General features: G+C 43.1%; 1 protein-coding gene across 1 annotated transcript in view; it reads left to right on the top strand.

The window, feature by feature from the left end:
• The window catches only part of LOC115140381 (serine/threonine-protein kinase MRCK alpha-like), a 125751-nt gene that overhangs the window by 47275 nt on the left and 54621 nt on the right, over positions 1-23855 (top strand). Inside the window, exons 6-7 of the mRNA XM_065026231.1 lie at positions 17513-17606; positions 23182-23382. Coding sequence (XP_064882303.1) covers positions 17513-17606; positions 23182-23382 — 295 coding nt within the window. The remainder of the gene's footprint in view (positions 1-17512; positions 17607-23181; positions 23383-23855) is intronic.

Raw genomic sequence — 23855 nt, 5'->3', positions numbered from 1 at the left:
ACAGTGTCACCAGCAAGCACCCCCACACCACAACACCACCTCCTCCATGCTTCACGGTGGGAACCACACGTGCGGAGATGATCCATTCACCCACACGTGTCTCACAAAGACACAGAGGTTGGAACCAAAAATCTCCAATTTGGACTCCAGACTAAAGGACAAATTTCCACCTGTCTAATATCCATTGCTTGTGTTTCTTGGCCCAAACAAGTCTCTTCTTCTTATTGGTGTCCTTTAGTAGTGGGTTCTTTGCAGCAATTCAAATCAAATCAAAGTTTATTTGTCACGTGCGCCGAATACAACAGGTGTAAACCTTACAGTGAAATGCTTACTTACAGGCTCTAACCAATGGTGCGAAAAAAAGGTGTGTGGGTAAGTAAAGAAATAAAACAACAGTAGAAAAACATTTGAAAAAAGAGTAGCAAGGCTATATACAGACACCTGTTAGTAAGGCTTATTGAGGTAGTATGTACACGTAGGTATCGTTAAAATGACTGTGCATATATGATGAACGGAGAGTAGCAGAAGAGTAAAAAGAGGGGTTGCCTGGTGGTGGGACACAATGCAGATAGGCCGGTTAGCCAATGTGTGGGTACATACCAGTTTAGGTGGTATGTACATGAATGTATAGTTAAAGTGACTAAGCATATAAGATAAAACAGAGAGTAGCAGCAGCGTAAAAGATCGGTTGGGGGGGAGGCACACAATGCAAATAGTCTGGGTGACAATTGGTTACCTGTTCAGGAGTCTTATGGCTTGGGGGTAAAAACTGTTGAGAAGCCTTTTTGTCCTAGACTTGGCATGTGGTAGTAGAGAGAACAAAGTCTATGACGGGGGTGGCTGGGGTCTTTAACAATTTTTAGGGCCTTCCTCTGACACCGCCTGGTGTCAAGGTCCTGGATAGCAGGCAGCTTTGCTCTAGTGATGTACTGGGCCGTACGGACTACCCTCAGAAGTGCCTTGCGGTCGGAGGCCGAGCAAATGCCGTACCAGGCAGTGATGCAACCGGTCAGGATGCTCTCGATGTTGCAGCTGTAGAACCTTTTGAGGATCTCAGGACCCATGCCAAATCTTTTTTGTTTCCTGAGGGGGAATAGGCTTTGTTGTACCCTCTTCCTGACTGTCTTGGTGTGTTTGGACCAATTTAGTTTGTTGTTAATGTGGACACCAAGGAACTTGAAGCTCTCAACCTGCTCCATTACAGCCCCGTCGATGAGAATGGGGGCGTGCTCGGTCCGCCTTTTCCTGTAGTCCACAATCATCTCCTTAGTCTTGGTTATGTTGAGGGATAGGTTATTATTCTGGCACCACCCTTCTAGGTCTCTGACCTCCTCCCTATAGGCTGTCTCGTTGTTGGTGATCAGGCCTACCACTATTGTGTCGTCAGCAAACTTGATGATGGTGTTGGAGTCATGCCTGGCCATGCAGTCGTGGGTGAACAGAGAGTACAGGAGGGGACTGAGCACGCACCCCTGGGGAGCTCCAGTGTTGAGGATCAGTGTGGCAGATGTGTTGCTACCTACCCTTACCACCTGGGGGTGGCCTGTCAGGAAATACAGGATCCAGTTGCAGAGGGAGGTGTTTAGTCCCAGGATCCTTAGCTTGATGATGAGCTTTGAGGGTACTATGGTGTTGAACGCTGAGCTGTAGTCAATGAACAGCATTCTCACATAGGTGTTTCTTTTGTTCAGGTGGGAAAGGGCAGTGTGGAGTGCAATAGGGATTGCGTTATCTGTGGATCTGTTTAGGCGGTATGCAAATTGGAGTGGGTCTACGGTTTCTGGGATAATGGTGTTGATGTGAGCCATTACCAGCCTTTCAAATCACTTCATGGTTACGGATATGAGTGCTACGGCTCTGTAGTTATTTAGGCAGGTTGCCTTTGGGTTCTTGGGCACAGGGACTATGGTGGTCTGCTTGAAGCATGTTGGTATTACAGACTCAATCAGGGACATGTTGAAAATGTCAGTGAAGACACCTGCCAGTTGGTCAGCACATGCCCGGAGCACATGTCCTGGTAATCCGTCTGGCCCCGCAGCCTTGTGTATGTTGACCTGTTTAAAGGTCTTACTCACTTCGGCTACGGAGAGCGTGATCACACAGTCGTCCTGAACAGCTGATGCTCTCATGTATGCCTCAGTGTTGCTTGCCTCGAAGCGAGCATAGAAGTGATTTAGCTCGCGGCTGTGCTTCCCTTTGTAGTCTGTAATAGTTTGCAAGCCCTGCCCCATCCGACGAGCGTCGGAGCCGGTGTAGTATGATTCAATCTTAGCCCTGTACTGATGCTTTGCTTGTTTGATGGTTCGTCACAGGGCATAGAGGGATTTCTTGTTAGCTTCCAGGTTAGAGTCCCGCACCTTGAAAGCGGCAGCTCTACCCTTTAGCTCAGTGCGAATGTTGCCTGTAATCCATGGCTTCTGGTTGGGGTATGTACTAGAGGTCGACCGATTTATGATTTTTCGACGCCGATACCAATTTATTGGAGGACCAGAAAAGCCGATGCCGATTAATCGGACGATTTTTTAATTATTATTTTATTTTAATTTTTTTATTAGTAGTACCTTGCTCAGAAAATGATAACATATGAAAGCTGGTGGTTCCTTTTAACATGAGTCTTCAATATTCCCAGGTAACAAGATTTAGGTTGTAGTTATTATAGGAATTATAGGACTATTTCCCTCTATACCATTTGTATTTCATTAACCTTTGACTATTGGATGTTCTTATAGGCACTTTAGTATTGCCAGTATAACAGTATAGCTTCCGTCCCTCTCCTCGCTCCTCCCTGGGTTCGAACCAGCAACACAACGACAATTAGCGAAAGCTAACTAGCTAGCCATTTCACCTCGGTTACACGAGCCTCATCTCGGCAGTTGATAGGCTTGAAGTCATAAACAGCGCAATGCTTGACGCACAACGAAGAGCTGCTGGCAAAACGCACGACAGTGCTGTTTGAATGAATGTTTACGCGCCTGCTTCTGCCTACCACCGCTCAGTCAGATACTTGTATGCTCAATCAGATTATATGCAACGCAGGACATGCTAGATAATATCTAGTAATATCATCAACCATGTGTAGTGAACTAGTGATTATGATTGATTGTTTTTTATAAGATAAGTTTAATGCAAGCTAGCAACTTACCTTGGCTTACTGCAATCGCGTAACAGGCAGCCTCCATGTGGAGTGCAACGAGAGAGAGGCAGGTCGTTATTGCGTTGGACTAGTTAAGGTTGCAAGATTGGATCCCCCGAGCTGACAAGGTGAAAATCTGTCGTTCTGCCCCTGAACAAGGCAGTTAACCCACTGTTCCTAGGCCATCATTGAAAATAAGAATGTGTTCTTAACTGACTTACCTAGTTAAATAAAGGTTAAATAAAGGTGCAACATTTTTGGGGGGGCAAATCGGCGCCCAAAAATACCGATTTCCAGTCACTGTGGGGATGACGTGCTCAATGCACTTATTGATAAAGCCAGTGACTGATGTGGTGTATTCCTTAATTTCATCGGAAGAATCCCGGAACATGTTCCAGTCTGATAGCAAAGCAGTCCTGTAGTTTAGCATCTGCTTCATCTGACCATTTTTTTATAGACCGAGTCACTGGTGCTTCCTGCTTTAATTTTTGCTTGTAAGCAGGAATCAGGAGGATAGAGTTGTGGTCGGATTTACCGAATGGAGGTAGAGCTTTGTACGTGTGTCTGTGTGTGGAGTACAGGTGATCTAAAATTGTTTTTCCTCTGGTTGCACATTTAACATGTTGATAGAGATTTGGTAGAACTGATTTAAGATTCCCTGCATTAAAGTCTCCGGCCACTAGGAGCGCCGCCTCTGGGTGAATGGTTTCCTGTTTTCTTATTTCCTTATACAGCTGACTGAGTGCGGTCTTAGTGCCAGCATCCGTCTGTGGTGGTAAATAAACAGCCATGAAAAGTATAGCTGAGAACTCTTTAGGCAAGTAGTATGACCTGCAGTTTATCACAATATACTCAACTTCAGGCGAGCAAATTCTAGAGACTTCCTTAGATTTCGTGCACCAGCTGTTGTTTACAAATATGCACAGACCCCCCCCCCCCCCCCCCCCCTCGTCTTACCGGAGTGTGCTGTTCTATCCTGCCGGTGCAGCCTGTATCCCGCTAGCTGAATATCCATGTCGTCATTCAGCCACGATTCCGTGAAGCATAGGATATTACAGTTTTTTATGTCCCGTTGGTAGGATATTTGTGATCTTACCTTGTCTAGTTTATTGTCCAATGATTGCACGTTGGCGAGTAATATTGACGGCAACGGCAGCTTTCCTAGTTGTCTTCTGCGGGTCCGGATGAGGCATCCGGCTCTTCGTCCTCTGTGTCGCTTCCTCTTGCGAATAATTGGGATGTCTGCCCTGTGGGTTGTTTGGAGAATATCTTGTGAGTCCTGCTTGGTGCTGTTGTTGTTGAAGAATTCTTAGTCTAATCCGAGGTGAGTGATCGCTGTCCTGATATTCAGAAGCTCTTTTCTGCCTTAAGATACGGTTGGAGAAACATTATTTACAAAATGAAGGCCTGATTCACACAATCTCCTCTGAACAGTTGATGTTGAGATGTGTCTGTTACCTGAACCCTGTGAAGTATCTATTTGGGCTGCAATTTCGGAGGCTAGTAACTCTAATGAACTTATCCTCTGCAGCAGAGGTAACTCTGGGTCTTCCTTTCCTGTGGTGGTCCTCATGAGACCCAGTTTCATCATAGCACTGCCGGTTTTTGCGATTACACATGAAGACACTTTCAAAGTTCTTGAAATTTTCCGGATTGACTGACCTTGATGTCTTAAAGTAATGATGGACTGTTGTTTCTCTTTGCTTATTTGAGCTGTTCTTGCCATTATATGGACTTGGTATTTTACCAAATAAGGCTATCTTCTGTATACCACCCCTACCTTGTCACCACACAACTGATTGGCTCAAATGCATTAAGAAGGGAAGAAATTCTACAAATGAACTTTTAAGAAGGCACACCTGTTAATTGAAATGCATTCCAGGTGACTACCTCATGAAGCTGGTTGAGAAAATGCCAAGAGTGTGCAAAGCTGTCATCAAGGCAAAGGGTGGCTAGTTTGAAGAATCTAAAATCTAAAATATATTTTGATTTGTTGAACACTTTTTTTGTTTACTACATGATTCCATATGTGTTATTTCATAATTTTGATGTCTTCACTATTATTCTACAATGTTGAAAAATAAAGAAAAACCCTTGAATGACTAGATGGTTTAGTATATATGTAAGGTCACATTTACTGGGTTGTATGAAAGAAAATAACTCTAAAAATAGAGGTTTTGTGGTGGTCCCCTGACTAACGCCCTGGCTGTGAGGGAGTTTTGTCATAAGGGACGTGACAGCCAATAGGAGAAGCCCTCTGCCTCTAAGGCTGTGTGGTAGGAACCACTCTTCCCTCTGACACACAGGAAGTGGTCACCAGTCCTCATCTACATAATGACAGTGTTGACGCTGAAGAAGCCTCAGATGAACGATTTGAGAGAGAAAGAGCCCAGGGGCTAGGGTGTGCCGTGCTGGCCCTATAGTAACATTGATTGTCCCATAGCACAGCAGCAGTATAGACTCAGTGTCGAGATGGGGACCCACTAATTGTATGGTGTTTTACGTGGAGTCGGGGCGGAGGGGCGGCGGTGGTCGTCTCGTTCCCCTTTGAGGCCCTCTGAGACATTTTGGGCTGGTAATGACAGGGTGTATGTATGGGGGTTGTGGTGGGTTCCCCCTCTCGGGAGAGATTGGCGCGCTTGGTTTGTGGAGGGTGGAGACATTAACAGAAGGTCCCCTGAGGAGGGTGTGTTCTCTGTGTGGGTGTGACTGAAATGACAATGCATTAACCCTGTAATTTCTCCAATATAAGGCCAATTAGAATAACTTGAATCAGTGCATATAGGCCACATTTGTGAAGTAAGGATGGCCTAGTTATAGAAATGGTCTCTGTCAGTCAAGAGGTTCATGCTTGTGCCGATGTAAGCATAATGCCTTGTCAGTACCACAAACATAGCTCACTGTTTTATGTTGAAGACAATACCCTGCCAAGGAGAATTAAAGGTTAAAAATGAACTAAGAAAATAGTGTAGTGGCGGCCCCCTCATTAGTGTCATCTACAAGTCCATGCTAGGTAAAGCTCCGCCTTATCTCAGTTCACTGGTCACGATGGCAACACCCATCCGTAGCACGCGCTCCAGCAGGTGTATCTCATTGATCATCCCTAAAGCCAACACCTCATTCGGCCGCCTTTCGTTCCAGTACTCTGCTGCCTGTGACTGGAACGAATTGCAAAAATCGCTGAAGTTGGAGACTTTTATCTCCCTCACCAACTTCAAACATCAGCTATCTGAGCAGCTAACCGATCGCTGCAGCTGTACATAGTCTATTGGTAAATAGCCCACCCATTTTCACCTACCTCATCCCCATACTGTTTTATTTATTTACTTTTCTGCTCTTTTGCACACCAATATCTCTACCTGTACATGACCATCTGATCATTTATCACTCCAGTGTTAATCTGCAAAATTGTAATTATTCGCCTACCTCATGCCTTTTGCACACATTGTACATAGACTCCCCCCTTTTTTTTCTCTACTGTGTTATTGACTTGTTAATTGTTTACTCCATGTGTAACTCTGTGTTGTCTGTTCACACTGCTATGCTTTATCTTGGCCAGGTCGCAGTTGCAAATGAGAACTTGTTCTCAACTAGCCTACCTGGTTAAATAAAGGTGAAATAAAAAAATAAATAAGTGTGTGTGTGAAGGGCTGTGTGTGAAGCTGAGCATGGTCAGTGATCTGCATTGCCTAACCCAGAGACTAACAGACCAACTCAGCAGGGCCCAGCTTTCTGTTAGCAGGGCCCTCATCTGGCCTGTGTGTGTCTCTCATTGTGTGTGTCTCTCATTGTGTGTGTGTCTCATTGTGTGTGTGTGTGTGTGTGTGTCTCATTGTGTGTGTGTGTCTCATTGTGTGTGTGTTTGTGTGTCTCTCATTGTGTGTGTGTGTGTCTCATTGTGTGTGTGTTGACATCTATTGATCAGGGCCATATGTGTGTGTGTGTGTTATTACTAATCAGAACCATGTGGGCTCCACAGCCCTGTTTCCACCTGATCTAAGAGCCCAATCTCTTTCATCAGACCGACCACTGGCCACAGACATCTCATTACCTTTTAATGTCATCTATCATAGACCCTGCAGCCCTGTTGTAGAAATGGTCATGAATAGTACATGAATTAGCAATGGCCAATGGTGAGTATACACGGTATCTGTATGAGCGTGCTTCCAAACAGTGGTGATGAGGTCCCATAGAGCCCTGTGTGTGTCCTTATCTCGGTCTCTGTGAGGAGACACACAGTGTGTGTGTGTGTGTTGTCTTGGCGGCCAGATGGCCCTTACAGATGGATGCTGGTGAGGTCTTAAAGGAGATTACCTCCCTCTATTCTCAGCCTTAAGACTTCAGGAGCCCTGTCCTGCCTGGGACCGAGCAGACCAATTAGCCACGCCCCCAACAGTCACGTCACCGCAGCCCTACTGGAAGGGAGGGAGGAAGAGAGAGAGGATGGGAGAGACAGGGAGGGTAGGAGAGGAAGGGTATGTCCATCACAGCAGTAAGATGTGACATGTTGTCACAAGAAAAGGGCAACAAGTGAAGAACAAACACCATTGTAAATACATCCCATATTTATGTTTATTTATTTTACCTTTTGTACTTTAACTATTTGCACCTTGTTACAACACTTTATTAGCCATAATATGACATTTGAAATGTCTCTATTCCGTTTGAACTTTAGTGAGTATGTTTACTGTTCATTTTGTCTTGTTTATTTCACTTTGGTTTATCTATTTCACTTGTTTTGGCAGTGTAAACAAATGTTTCCCAATAAAGTCCTTTGAATTGAAAAGGGGGGGTGGATAAAGACACGGGTGACAGGGAGGTAGAGATGAGGCAAGAGAAAGAGACAGCGGGAGGGGGAAGAGGGGTGGTAGCCATGTTCTTTGTTTGATCTCTGCTCAGGGTTTCACTGGGTTTTAATTGGTTTATCTGGAGGAGGAACTCATGATGGCATGCTGGATGACAGGAGAGACACACACACACAGTACACACAGGCTAGGGCCAGGTCTGAGCCTATCAGGAAAGTGAGAGGTTAAAAGACACCCACGGAGGTGTTAAGTAGATGTTAGCGCAGGTGCACACTGGGAAAAGAGTTTGTTCTGAAGAGTATGCATGTCAGTATTGAGTCAAATCAAATGTTATTGGTCACATACACATATTTAGCAGATATTATTGCGGGTATAGCGAAATGCTTGTTATTCGACCATATTCCTAGTCACCTTGCCATGGTTAAATACAGCTTTTCGCTCTTTAAGTTTTGTGCAAATGCTGCCGTCTATCCATGGTTTCTGGTTTGGGTAGGTGTTAATAGTCACAGTGGGAACACTCACATGGTTGGCGGAGAAGGAACAAACAGAAATGACTTCATTGTATCATTTTAGCTAGACTTGAGCCGACTGTTAGGTCTACTTTGTAGGGGGGTGTCCCGTTGGTCTACCTTTTATCCCATTGACTTGATTCAACATGAAAAGAAAATCTCCTTCTCTCTTTGTCTCTCGGGTCAAGTCCCAAATGCCACCAGGCGTTATTCTCTATTTAGTGCACTACTTTTAACCAGGCCCTATTGGGCTCAGGTCAAAAGTAGAGCAGTATGTAGGGAATACTGTGTCATTTGGGCCATTACCTCATTATCCTGCTGTCCAGAGAGAGAAGCCTTTGTTCTTTGGGTTCAGGGAACCTCCCCTCTCTCCCTTCTCCCCTCCAAATCCTCATGCAGCCAGAGCTTCTGTTTAACTGTGGCTGCTTATCAGCAGGAGGTACACCCCTACACCCCATCCCTCCCCAGGCAGGATGTACCCCCATACTCCCTGCTACACCCCATCCCTCCCCAGGCAGGATGTACCCCCATACTCCCTGCTACACCCCATCCCTCCCCAGGCAGGATGTACCCCCATACTCCCTGCTACACCCCATCCCTCCCCAGGCAGGATGTACCCCGTACTCCCTGCTACACCCCATCCCTCCCCTGGCAGGATGTACCCCCATACTCCCTGCTACACCCCATCCCTCACCAGGCAGGATGTACCCCCGTACTCCCTGCTACACCCCATCCATCCCCAGGCAGGATGTACCCCCATACTTCCTGCTACACCCCATCCCTCCCCAGGCAGGATGTACCCCCATACTCCCTGCTACACCCCATCCCTCCCCAGGCAGGATGTACCCCCATACTCCCTGCTACACCCCATCCCTCCCCAGGCAGGATGTACCCCGTACTCCCTGCTACACCCCATCCCTCCCCTGGCAGGATGTACCCCCATACTCCCTGCTACACCCCATCCCTCACCAGGCAGGATGTACCCCCGTACTCCCTGCTACACCCCATCCATCCCCAGGCAGGATGTACCCCCATACTTCCTGCTACACCCCATCCCTCCCCAGGCAGGATGTACCCCCATACTCCCTGCTACACCCCATCCCTCCCCAGGCAGGATGTACCCCCATACTCCCTGCTACACCCCATCCCTCCCCAGGCAGGATGTACCCCGTACTCCTGCTACACCCCATCCCTCCCCAGGCAGGATGTACCCCCGTACTCCCTGCTACACCCCATCCCTCCCCAGGCAGGATGTACCCCGTACTCCCTGCTACACCCCATCCCTCCCCAGGCAGGATGTACCCCCGTACTCCCTGCTACACCCCATCCCTCCCCAGGCAGGATGTACCCCGTACTCCCTGCTACACCCCATCCCTCCCCAGGCAGGATGTACCCCCGTACTCCCTGCTACACCCCATCCCTCCCCAGGCAGGATGTACCCCCCGTACTCCCTGCTACACCCCATCCCTCCCCAGGCAGGATGTACCCCGTACTCCCTGGTACACCCCATCCCTCCACAGGCAGGATGTACCCCCATACTCACCCCTATACCCCATCCCTCCACAGGCAGGATGTACCCCCGTACTCCCCCTATACCCCATCCCTCCCCAGACAGGATGTACCCCGTACTCCCCCTATACCCCATCCCTCCCCAGGCAGGATGTACCCTCGTACTCCCCGCTACACCACTCCCTCCCCAGGCAGGCTCTACCCCGTACTCCCCGCTACACCACTCCCTCCCCAGGCAGGATCTACCCCGTACTCCCTCCCCAGGCAGGATGTACCCCCATACTCCCCCTACACCACTCCCTCCCAACTAGAGTCCCCTCACCACTCCCATCAGGCACTGCTCTGACTCACCCACGCTTCTAAACCAAACCCTTATAAATGGGAAAGATGGGCAGTCTAAAAATATAACTTTAATAGGAAGCTGATTCAGTGGTAAATATGATCATCAGGCACTGTCTAAATGTGTAACTTTAATAGGAAGCTGATTCAGTGGTAAATATGATCATCAGGCACTGTCTAAATGTGTAACTTTAATAGGAAGCTGATTCAGTTAGACGCTGCTATAAAGTAGGAGCAGGCCCTTCATGTGATGTTGACTGTTAACAGTTGAGGAAGGACCTGTCAGTAGCTTCTACAGTGCTTTTATGTGCTTCTCTGTACTGAAGATTAACATTCATAGAACATGTGGAGTCATTTCAGTTTGTCAGAGATGCTGGGTATCAGAGAATGTCTGTCTGTGTGTATGGTCTTGGCGGCAGGTAGCCTAGTGGTTAGAGTGTTGGGCCAGTAACTGAAAGGTTGCTGGATCGAATCCCCGAGCTGACAAGTTAACCCACTGTTCCCCCCGTAGGCCGTCATTGTAAATAAGAATTGGTTTAATAACTGACTTGCCTAGTTAAATAAGGCTAAAAAATATATATACAGTGGCAAGAAAAAAATGTGAACCCTTTGGAATTACTTGGATTTTTCATAAATTGGTCATCAAATTTGATCTGATCTTCATCTAAATCACAACAATAGACAAACATAGTCTGCTTAAACTATATTGAATACATCATTTAAACATTCACAGTGTAGGTTGGAAAAAGTATGTGAAGCCCTAGGCTTATGACTTCTTCAAATGCAAATTGGAGTCAGGAGTCAGCTAACCTGGATTCCAACCAATGAGATGAGATTGGAGAAAAAAAGGCACAGCACACCAACATCAACACCTCATCCCAACTGTAAAGTATGGTGGAGGGAGCATCATGGTTTGCGGCTGCCTCAGGGCCTGGACAGCTTGCGATCAGCGACGGGAAAATGAATTCCTAAGTTTATCAAGACATTTTGCAGGAGAATGTTAGGCTATCTGTCCGTCAATTGAAGCTCAACAGAAGTTGGGTGATGCAACAGGACAACGACCCAAAACATGGAAGTAAATCAACAGAATGGCTTCAACAGAAGAAAATATGCCTTCTGGAGTGGCCCAGTCAGAGTCCTGACCTCAAGAGAGCAGTTCACACCAGACATCCCAAGAATATTGCTGAACTGAAACAGTTTTGTAAAGAGGAATGGTCCAAAATTCCTCTTGACCGTGGTGCAGGTCTGATCTACAACTACAGAAAACGTTTGTTTGAGGTTATTGCTACCAAAGGAGGGCCAACCACTTGTTAAAACCAAGGGTTCACATACTTTTCCCACCCTGCACTGTGACTGTTTACACGGTGTTCATTAAAGACATGATAACGTATCATTGTTTGTTATTAGTTTAAGCAGACTGTTTGTCTACTGTTGTGACTTAGATGATCAGATCACATTTTATGACCAAATAATGCAGAAATACAGGTATTTCCAAAGGGTTCACATACACACACGAAAAGGTGTGTGTGTATTTGGTTTAACTATCCAGAATACCTCACAAGGATAGTAAAACAAGGGGAAATGATTTTTTTTAGGCATAGTGTTTAGGGTTAGAATTAAGGGTTAGGTTTAGGGTTACAATTGGGGTTAGGAGATTTAATTTATTTAACTAGGCAAGTCAGTTAAGAACAAATTCTTATTTACAATGACGGCCTACCAAAAGGCAAAAGGTCTCCGTGGGGACGGGGGCTGGGATTAAAAAGAAAAAAAGAAGTAAAATATAAATATATTAAAAAACACTCATCACAACAAGAGACAACACTACATAAAGAGAGACAACATAGCAAGGCAGCAACACATGACAACACAGTCAGGGTTAGTGTGTGTGTGTACTTACTCGATTTGATTCGGCAGTGCCTATGAATCACAACTCAGTACAGTGGTGTGTAAAATCCTGTCACCAAAACTACTCTACGCTATGAGACGACGCAGCATTTGATGTGTGTTTGTGTCACTGGGGTTTGTTTCAGCAACCCCGGTATTTATTTGTGTGTCGATCATGTGTTGATAAGGCCTGTGGTTGTTTATTCATTTTTTTAGATGGTAGATCTAAAAAGACTCCAACACCATCATTACGTTTTCTGATGACACAACAGTGGTAGGCCTGATTACCGACAATGATGAGACAGCCTATAGGGAGGTGGTCAGAGACTTAACATGGTCCAAGCACACCAAGACAGTCATGAAGAGGGCATGACAAAACCTATTCCCCCTCAGGAGACTGAAAAGATTTGACATGCATCCTCAGATCCTCAAAAGGTTTTACAGCTACACCATCGAGAGCATCTTGATGGGTTGCATCACTGTCTGTTATGGCAACTGCTCAGCCTCCGACCGCAAGGCACTACAGAGGATAGTGCGTACGGTCCAGTACATCACCGGGGCCAAACTTCCTGCCATCCAGGATCTCTATACCAGGCTGTGTCAGAGGAAGCCCCTAAAAATTGTCAGACTCCAGCCACTCTAGTCATAGACTGTTCTCTCTGCTACTGCACGGCAAGCGGTACCGGAGCGCCAAGTCTAGGTCCAAGAGGCTTCTAAACAGCTTCTACCCCCAAGCCATAAGACTCCTGAACAGCTAATCAAATGGCTACACAGACTATTTGCATTGACCCCTCCCCCCCATTCTACACTGCTGCTACTCTCTGTTATTATCTATGCATAGCCACTTTAATAACTCTTCCAACATGTACATATTACCCCAATTACCTCTGTACCGGTACCCCCCTTGTATATAAACTCAGCAAGAAAATTGACGTCCTCTCACTGTCAACTGCGTTTATTTTCAGCAAACCTAACATGTGTAAATATTCAACAGCTGAGACCTAAACTGAACAAGTTCTACAGACATGTGACTAACAGAACTGGAATAATGTGTCCCTGAACAAAGGGGGGTCAAAATCAAAAGTAACAGTCAGTATCTTGTGTGGCCATCAGCTGCATGAAGTAATGCAGTGCATCTCCTCATGGACTGCACCAGATTTGCTAGTTGTTGCTGTGAGATGTTACCCCACTCTTCCACCAAGGCACCTGCAAGTTCCCGGACATTTCTGGGGGGAATGGCCCTAGTCCTCACCCTCCTATCCAACAGGTCCCAGACGTGCTCAATGGGATTGAATGAGCAGTGTGGCTGGTGGCATTATCATGCTGGAGGGTCATGTCAGGATGAGCCTGCAGGAAGGGTACCACATGAGGGAGGAGGATGTCTTCCCTGTAACGCACAGAGTTGAGATTGCCTGCAATGACAACAAGCTCAGGCCGATGATGCTGTGACAAACCGCCCCAGACCATGACGAACCCTCCACCTCCAAATTGATCCCGCTCCAGAGTACAGGGCTCTGTGTAATGCTCTTTCTTTCGATGATAAATGTGAATCCGAACATCACGCCTGATGAGACAAAACCTCGACCCGTCAGTGAAGAGCACTGTTTGCCAGTCATGTCTGGTCCAGCGACGGTGGGTTTGTGCCCATAGGCGACGTCGCTGCCGGTGATGTCTGGTGAGGACCTGCCTTACAACAGGCCTAGAAGCCCTCAGCCAAGCCTCTCTCAGCCTATTGCGGACAGTCTGAGCACTCATGGAGGGATTGTGCGTTCCTGGTGTAACTTGGGCAGTTGTTGTTGCCATCCTGTACCTGTCCCGCAGTTATGTTTGGATGTACCGATCCTGTGCAGGTGTTACACGTGGTCTGCCACTGCGAGGACGATCAGCTGTCCGTCCTGCCTCCCTGTAGCGCTGTCTTAGGCATCTCACAGTACGGACATTGCAATTCATTGCCCTGGCCACATCTGCAGTCCTCATGCCTCCTTGCAGCATGCCTAAGGTATGTTCACGCAGATGAGCAAGGACCCTGGGCATCTTTCTTCTGGTGTTTTTCAGAGTCGGTAGAAAGGCCTCTTTAGTGTCCTAAGTTTTCATAAGCTGTTAGTTTCTTAATGACTGTTCCACAGGTGCATGTTCACTAATTGTTTATGGTTGAAGTTCTTTTGATTTTTACGAAATGTCTTTGAAAGACCGGGTCCTGAAAAAGGGTTGTTTCTTTTTATGCTGAGTTTAGTCTCTCCATGAGGAGGAGATACACTGCAGTACTTAATGCAGCTGGTGGCCACACAATATACTGACTGTTACTTTTGATTGTTAGCTTATTGATTTATTGTTAATATACTTAGTGTATTGTTACTATACTGTTAGTGTAATGTTAGTGTATTTATGATGTATTGTTACACTAACAAAACACTAACAGCATATTAATAAAAAAATCAATACACTAACAATATAGTATTGATGATGTATGGTTACTATACTGTTAGTATATTGATCTATTGTTAGTGTATTGATTTTTTTTTATTAATATGCTGTTAGTGTATTGCTACTTTACTGTTAGTGTTGGTGATGTATTGTTACTATACTATTAGTGGATTGATGATGTATGTAAAAAAAAAAAAATAGATATACATTTTGCCTTTATTTAACTAGGCAAGTCGGTTAAGAACAAATTCTTATTTTCAATGACGGCCTAGGAACAGTGGGTTAACTGCCTGTTCGGGGGCAGAATGACAGATTTGTACCTTGTCAGCTCGGGGGTTTGAACTTGCAACCTTCCGATTACTAGTCCAACGCTCTAACCACTAGGCTACCCTATACTTTTAGTGTATTGATTATGTATTGTTACTATACTGTTAGTGTTGATGTGCTGTTACTATACTGTTAGTGTATTGATGATTTGTTAGCGTATTGATTTATTGTTAATATACTTAATGTATTGTTACTATACTGTTAGCGTATTGATGATGTATTGTTACTATACTGTTAGTGTATTGATGATTTGTTAGAATCGTATTGATTTATTGTTAATATACTTAATGTATTGTTACTATACTGTTAGTGTATTGATGATGTATTGTTACTATACTGTTAGTGTATTGATGATTTGTTAGCGTATTGATTTATTGTTAATATACTTAATGTATTGTTACTATACTGTTAGCGTATTGATGATGTATTGTTACTATACTGTTAGCGTATTGATGATGTATTGTTACTATACTGTTAGTGTATTGATGATTTATTGTTAGTGTATTGATTTATTGATACTATACTGTTAGTGTAATGTTAGTGTATTGATGATGTATTGTTACTCTAATGTTAGTGTATTGATGATGTATTGTTACTCTAATGTTAGCGTATTGATTTATTGTTAATATACTTTGTGTATTGTTACTATACTGTTAGCGTATTGATGATGTATTGTTACTATACTGTCAGTGTAATGTTAGTGTATTGATGATGTATTGTTAACATACTGTTAGTGTAATGTTAGTGTATTGATGATGTATTGTTACTATACTGTTAGTGTAATGTTAGTGTATTGATGATGTATTGTTACTATACTGTTAGTGTATTGATGATGTATTGTTACTATACTGTTAGCGTATTGATGATGTATTGTTAACATACTGTTAGTGTGTTGATGATGTATTGTTACTATACTGTTAGTGTAATGTTAGTGTATTGATGATGTATTGTTACTATACTGTTAGCGTATTGATGATGTATTGTTACTATACTGTTAGTGTATTGATGATGTATTGTTACTATACTGTTAGCGTATTGATGATGTATTGTTAACATACTGTTAGTGTGTTGATGATTTATTAGTGTATTGATTTATTGTTACTATACTGTTAGTGTAATGTTAGTGTATTGATGATGTATTGTTACTATACTGTTAGTGTAATGTTAGTGTATTTATGATGTATTGTTACTATACTGTTAGTGTAATGTTAGTGTATTGATGATGTATTGTTACTATACTGTTAGTGTAATGTTAGTGTATTTATGATGTATTGTTACTATACTGTTAGTGTAATGTTAGTGTATTTATGATGTATTGTTACTATACTGTTAGTGTAATGTTAGTGTATTGATGATGTATTGTTACTATACTGTTAGTGTTGATGTACTGTTGCTATACTGTTAGTGTTGATGTACTGTTGCTATACTGTTAGTGTATTGATTTATTGTTAATATACTTTGTGTATTGTTACTATACTGTTAGTGTATTGATGATGTATTGTTACTATACTGTTAGTGTATTGATTTATTGTTAATATACTTTGTGTATTGTTACTATACTGTTAGTGTATTGATGATGTATTGTTACTATACTGTTAGTGTTGATGTATTGCCACTATACTGTTAGTGTAATGTTAGTGTATTGATGATGTATTGTTACTATACTGTTAGTGTATTGATGATTTGTTAGCGTATTGATTTATTGTTAATATACTTTGTGTATTGTTACTATACTGTTAGCGTATTGATGATGTATTGTTACTATACTGTCAGTGTAATGTTAGTGTATTGATGATGTATTGTTACTATACTGTCAGTGTAATGTTAGTGTATTGATGATGTATTGTTACTATACTGTTAGTGTGTTGATGATTTATTGTTAGTGTGTTGATGTACTGTTAGTGTTTTGATGTATTGTTATTGTACTGTTAGTGTATTGATTATGTATTGCTACTATTAGTGTATTGTTATTGTACTGTTAGTGTATTGATTATGTATTGCTACTATTAGTGTATTGTTATTGTACTGTTAGTGTATTGATGTGTTACTGTACTGTCTAGTATATTGTTGCTATACTGTACTGTGTATCAATGGTGTATAGGTAAGGAGACTAGTGAAGACAAGGGCTTGACATTGTCTGCATTATGTGTGATGTAATATCAGAATAGTGGTCAGGACAGGGTGTTCTGGTTGGGACAGAATAACCAAGCCTCTGTCTGCCTTGTGGGGGGGTAACCTTGTGAGGGGTCTGCCCTATTGGCAGTAGAGGCTGCAAGGGCAACGAACAGCCCAAATAAACACAAGGCTTAATGATGGGAGACTAAAGGCATCCAGGAGCAAACAAACTTTCTCTCTCTCTCTACAGAAGCAAAATCTATTTTTCACTCTCTCACACCAAACACTCACTAGTGTTGCGTTAGTGGTTTTTGCTCTTTCATTCTCTCTCCCTCCCTGTCTCCCCCTCCTGAGATATTTGTGTTTTTCATTTTATTGCACTCCCCCTCTCTTCCTCCATTCCTAGTTCTCTTTCTCAGAGTCATCGGTATATTTACTTTGGTCTCTCTGTCTTCTGTCACCTTCAGGGACATCAAGCCAGACAACATCTTGATGGACATGAACGGTCACATTCGCCTGGCTGACTTTGGTTCCTGCCTCAAACTCATGGAGGACGGCACGGTGAGTAGGCCGACATGTACCAGTCAAAAGTTTGGACACCTACTCATTCAAGGGTTTTTCTTTATTTTTACTATTTTCTACATTGTATAATAATAGTGACGACATCAAAACTATGAAATGACACACATGGAATCATGTAGTAACCAGAAAAGTGTTAAACAAATAAAAATATATGTAATATTTTAGATTCTTCAAAGTAGCCACCCTTTGCCTTGATTACAGCTTTGTACACTCTTGGCATTTTCTCAACCAGCTTCATGAGGTGGTTTTCCAACAGTCTTGGAGTTCCCACATATACTGAGCACTTGTTGGCTGCTTTTCCTTCACTCTGCTATCCAACTCATCCCAAACCATCTCAATTGGGTGATTGTGGAGGCCAGGTTATCTGATGCAGCACTCCATCACTCTCCTTCTTGGTCAACACAGCCTGGAGGTTTGTTTTGGGTCATTGTCCTGTTGAAAAACAGATCGTCCCACTAAGAGCAAACCAGAGGGGATGGTGTAACCCTACAGAATGCTGGTTAAGTGTGCCTTGAATTGTAAATAAATCACCAACCGTGTCACCAGCACAGCACCATCACACCTCCTCCATGCTTCACTGTAGGAACCACACATCAAATAAAATTGTATTGGTCACATGCACATATTTAGCAGATGTTATTGCGGGTGTAGCGAAATGCGTGTGTTTCTACCTCCAACAGTGCAGTAATATCTAACCATTTCACAAAAATACACACATCTAAAGTAAAGGAATGGAATTAAGAACGTATAAATATTTGATGAGCAATGTTGGTGGCATAGACTAAAATACAGTAGAATAGAATACAGTATATACATACAGTTGAAGTCGGAAGTGTACATACATCTTTGCCAAATACATTTTTTCACAATTCCTGACATTTAATCATAGTGTAAATTCTTGGTCTTAGGTCCGTTAGGATAACCACTTTATTTAAAAAATGTGAAATGTCAGAATAATAGTAGATAATTATTTATTTCCGGCTTTATTTCTTTCACCATTTTCCCAGTGGGTCAGAAGTTTACACGCACTCAATTAGTATTTGGTAGCTTTGCCTTTTAAATTGCTTAACTTGGGTCAAATGTTTTGTGTAGCCTTCCAAATTCCCTTGGGGGAATTTTGGCCCCATTCCACCCGACCGAGCTAGTGTAACTGAGTCAGGTTTGTAGGCCTCCTTGCTCACACATGCTTTTCCAGTTCTGCCCACACATTTTCTATAGGATTGAGGTCAGGGCTTTGTGATGGCCACTCCAATACCTTGACTTTGTTGTCCTTAAGCCAGTTTGTCACAACTTTGGAAGTATGCTTGGGGTCATTGTCCATTTGGAAGACCCATTTGCGACCAAGCTTTAACTTCCTGACGGATGTCTTGAGATGTTGCTTCAATATATCCACATAATTTTTCTCCGCCATGATGCCATCTATTTTGTGCAGTGCACCAGTCCATCCTGCAGCAAAGCACTCCCACAACATGATGCTGCCACCCCCGTGCTTCACGGTTGGGATGGTGTTCTTCAGTTTGCAAGCCTCCCCCTTTTTCCTCCAAACATATTGATGGTCATTATAGCCAAACAATTCTATTTTTGTTTCATCAGACCAGAGGACATTTCTCAAAAAAGTATGATCTTTGTCCCCATGTGCAGTTGCAAACCGTAGTCTGGCTTTTTTATGGCGGTTTTGGAGCAGTGGTTTCTTCCTTGCTGAGCAGCCTTTCAGGTTATGTTGATATAGGACTTGTTTTACTGTGGATATAGATACTTTTTTACCTGTTTCCTCCAGCATCTTCACAAGGTCTTTTGCTGTTGTTCTGGGATTGATTTGCACTTTTCGCACCAAAGTACGTTCATCTCTAGGAGACAGAACGCGTCTTCTTCCTGAGCGGTTTTACGGCTGTGTGGTCCCATGGTGTTTATACTTGCGTACTATTGTTTGTACAGATGAACTTGGTACCATCAGGCGTTTGGAAATTGCTCCAAAGGATGAACCAGACTTGTGGAGGTCTACAATTTTCTTTGCTGATTTATTGATTTTCCCATGATGTCAAGCAAAGAGGCACTGAGTTTGAAGGTAGGCTTTGCAATACATCCACAGGTACACCTCCAGTTGACACAAATTATGTCAATTAGCCTATCAGAAGCTTCTAACGCCATTACATTATTTTCTGGAATTTTCCAAGCTGTTTAAAGGCACAGTCAACTTAGTGTATGTAAATGTCTGACCACTGGAATTGTGATACAGTGAATTTGAACCTCTCTAGGGTACGTGGCATGGTAGCGCTCCACCTCGTCAACAGCCAGTGAAACTGCAGGGCGCCAAATTCAAAACAGAAATCCCATGATTAAAATCCCTCAAAAATGCATGTATTTTACACCATTTTAAAGATACACCTTTTTGTAAATCCAGCCACAGTGTCCGATTTCAAAAAGGCTTTACGACGAAAGCAAACCAAACTATTATGTTAGGTCAGAGCCAAGTCACAGAAAAACACAGTCAAAGAGAGGATTTTTCCAGCCAAAGAGAGGAGTCACAAAGCGCAGAAATATAGATAAAATTAATCACTAACCTTTGATGATATTCATCAGATGACACTCATAGGACTTCATGTTACACAATACGTGTATGTTTTGTTTGGTAAAGTTTTTATTTATATACAAAAATCTGAGTTTACATTGGCGCGTCATGTTCAGTAGTTCCAAAACATCCGGTGATTTTGCAGAGCCACATCAATTTACAGAAATACTCATAATAAACATTGCTAAAAGATACAAGTGTTATGCATGGAATTTTAGATACACTTCTCCTTAATGCAACCGCTGTGTCAGATTTTTAAAAACTTTACGGAAAAAGCACACCATGCAATAATCTGAGTACAGCGCTCAGAGACAACCCAAACAGATATCCGCCATGTTGTGTAGTCAACAGAAGTCATAAATAGCATTATAAATATTCACTTACCTTTGATCTTCATCAGAATGCACTCCCAGGAATCCCAGTTCCACAATAAATGTTTGTTTTGATCGATAATCTCCATCATTTCTGTCCAAATACTTCCATTTTGAAAGCGCGTTCAGTACACAATCCAAACTCATGACGCGCGGTCACTAGCAGCAGAAAAAGTCAAAGTTCCATTACAGTCCGTAGAAACATGTCAAACGATGTATAGAATCCATCTTTAGAATGTTTTTAACATAAATCTTCAATAATGTTCCAACCGGACAATTCCTTTGTCTGTAGAATTGCAATGGAACAGAGCTAACTATCACTTGAACGCGCAAGACTGAGCTCGTGGCTCTCTGGCAGACCTCTGACTCATTCCCCTCTCATTCGTCCCCACTTCACAGTAGAAGCATCAAGCAACGTTCTAAAGACTGTTGACATCTAGTGGAAGCCTTAGGAAGTACAATATGACCCCATAGACACTGTGTATTTGATAGGCCAAGAGTTGAAAACTGCAAACCTCAGATTTCCCACTTCCTGGTTGGATTTTTTTCTCAGGTTTTTGCCGGCCATATGAGTTCTGTTATACTCGCAGACATCGTTCAAACAGTTTTAGAAACTTCAGAGTGTTTTCTATCCAAATCTACAAATTATATAAATATTCTAGCTTTTATGGCTGAGTAGCAGGCACTCTTTTCATCCAAAATTCATCCAAAAATGCTGCCCCTTCCCAAGAGAAGTTAAGTGAAATAATCTGTCAACAATTGTTGGAAAAATGACTTGTCATGCACAAAGTAGGTATCCTAACTGACTTGCCAAAACTATAGTTTGCTAACAAGAAATTTGTGGAGTGGTTGAAAAATGAGTTTTAATGACTCCAACCTAAGTGTATGTAAACTTCCGACTTCAACTGTATGAGATGAGTAATGCAAAATATGTAAACATTATTCAAGTTGTCAGTGATTTTAAGTCTATGTATATAGGGCAACAGCCTCTAAGGTGCTAGTGATGGTTATTTAACAGTTTGATGGCCTTGAGATGTCTGTCGTTCAGCTACTCTGTGCCTCACAAAGACACGGCGGTTGGAACCAAAAATCTTACATTTGGAATCATCAGACCAAAGGACAGATTTCCACCGGTCTAATGTCCTTTGTTCGTTTTTCTTGGCCCAATCAAGTCTCTTCTTCTTATTGGTGTCCTTTAGTACTGGTTTCTGTACAGCAATTCGACCATGAAGGCCTGAATCATACAGCAGAGGTAACTCTGGGTCTTTCTTTCCTGTGGCGGTCCTCATGAGAGCCAGTTTCATCATAGCACTTGATGGTTTTTGTGACTGCATTTGAAGAAACTTTCTTGAAATTTTCCAGATTGACTGACCTTCATATCTTCGTAATGATGGAACATCATTTCTCTTTGCTTATTTGAACTGTTCTTGCCATAATATGGACTTGGTCTTTTACTAAATAGGGTTATCTTCAGTATACCTCACCTAGTCGCAAGACAGCTGATTTGCTCAAATGCATTAAGAAAGAAATTCCTCAAATGAACTTTTAACAAGGCACACCTTTTAATTGAAATGCATTCTAGGTGACTACCCCATGAAGCTGGTTGAGAGAATGCCAAGAGTGTGCAAAGCTGTCAAGGCAAAGGGTGGCAACTTTGAAGAATCTCAAATAAAAATTATGTTTTTATTTGTTTAAACACTTCTTTGGTTACTACATGATTCCATTTGTGTTATTTCATAGTTTTGATGTCTTCACTATTATTCTACAATGTAGAAAATAGTCCAAATAAAGAAGAAGAAAAATAAAGAAAAACTCTGGAATGAGTAGTTCTGCCCAAACTCTCTCTTTCTCTCTATCCATCTTTTTTATATTTTCTTTGCACACAACCCAAACACCTCCAAAAACCACCAACCGCCACCCCATCAAACCCTGGGCCCCTCTAGGCTTCCCGTTTGGCTGAAGCCCCTTTAGGCCTTCTCTGTGTCTGATTTCATGGCTGTGCCTGTGGTTAAGACTCTTCTGCTAATTAAGCTGCTCCGAGGTGGTTGGCTATGTGGCTTTGATGAATAAGTTGAGACCTTAGAGGATCCGCCTCTCTAAAGCTGCTGTGACTGGCGCTTCTTTGGCCTAGTCTCAGGGAAGTTTGATTTATTTAGTATGTACTCTATGGCATGGCCTTGTTTAGGTTTGGTGGACATATTTGACTCCAAACACACTGTAGACGCGCAATTAACAACACCAGATTACAGATTATTTCTCTAACATTAAAAGGATTTGTGCAGTTTGAAGGAAGTTAGAGGTAGATTCACGAGCCAATGCTATGCGTATCCTGCCATACCTGTAGACTTCTAGTCATTGGACTAATGCTAGTTAGCATTGGCTGGCGAAAGACTTCCTTCATACTGCACGCAGAGACAAAAAAATGGTATTCACAAGTTCGTCTGACTCTGGGCAAGTGGAAAATTGGTTTAGGCCTAACTGCCAGAATCACACAGTATCCCTTTAATAAAGTATGATATTATTTCTATGGTTTGTCCCCCAAGCCATCCATCGAACCATCGATGTGTCTATGCCTCTATCCATCCACTCATCTCCTGTGCCTGGTCTCCCTCAGGTCCAGTCGTCAGTTGCCGTGGGGACCCCGGACTACATCTCTCCGGAGATCCTGCAGGCGATGGAGGATGGGAAGGGGAAGTACGGTCCAGAGTGTGACTGGTGGTCCCTGGGGGTCTGCATGTACGAGATGCTGTACGGGGAAACCCCCTTCTACGCCGAGTCACTAGTGGAGACCTACGGCAAGATCATGAACCACAAGGTGAGAGGGGGGGGTAAGACTGGACAGAGGCTGACTGTAGCTACCCTGGGGTGTATCATTTGATTTATTTGACCAATCAAAACCACAGCTCTACCACACGTGTAGCCTATACAATGCATTGAAAATCCTAGAGGACCACCCAAAAAGTTGTACAGCCCATTTCCATTGTGGTCCTCTTTTTTGAGGCTGTCAGGCAGGTTAAGGCTTACCGGTAGTGACATTGTACCTACTGTACTAAAACACATCTTGACTAAGACACATTTTTTATTCAATGGTTCAAGACGAGCGTGATTGTTTAGGTGTTGTTGGGCTCTTTGGTGTTAGTACTTTCTATACATAGTTTTATTCTTTCTGACTCCTCCTCTACCCCTTTTCTTCTTGTTCCTTTCCATCGACCGACAGGAGGAGTTAGGGGCTGCTGTGAGTTTCTTTTTGGAGTCTGATTGCCCAGTCCCAAATGGACCCCTATTCCC

Source organism: Oncorhynchus nerka, linkage group LG13, assembly GCF_034236695.1.
Source record: "Oncorhynchus nerka isolate Pitt River linkage group LG13, Oner_Uvic_2.0, whole genome shotgun sequence".
Classification (NCBI taxonomy): domain Eukaryota; kingdom Metazoa; phylum Chordata; class Actinopteri; order Salmoniformes; family Salmonidae; genus Oncorhynchus; species Oncorhynchus nerka.
This window is presented reverse-complemented; position numbering and strand designations above follow the sequence as displayed.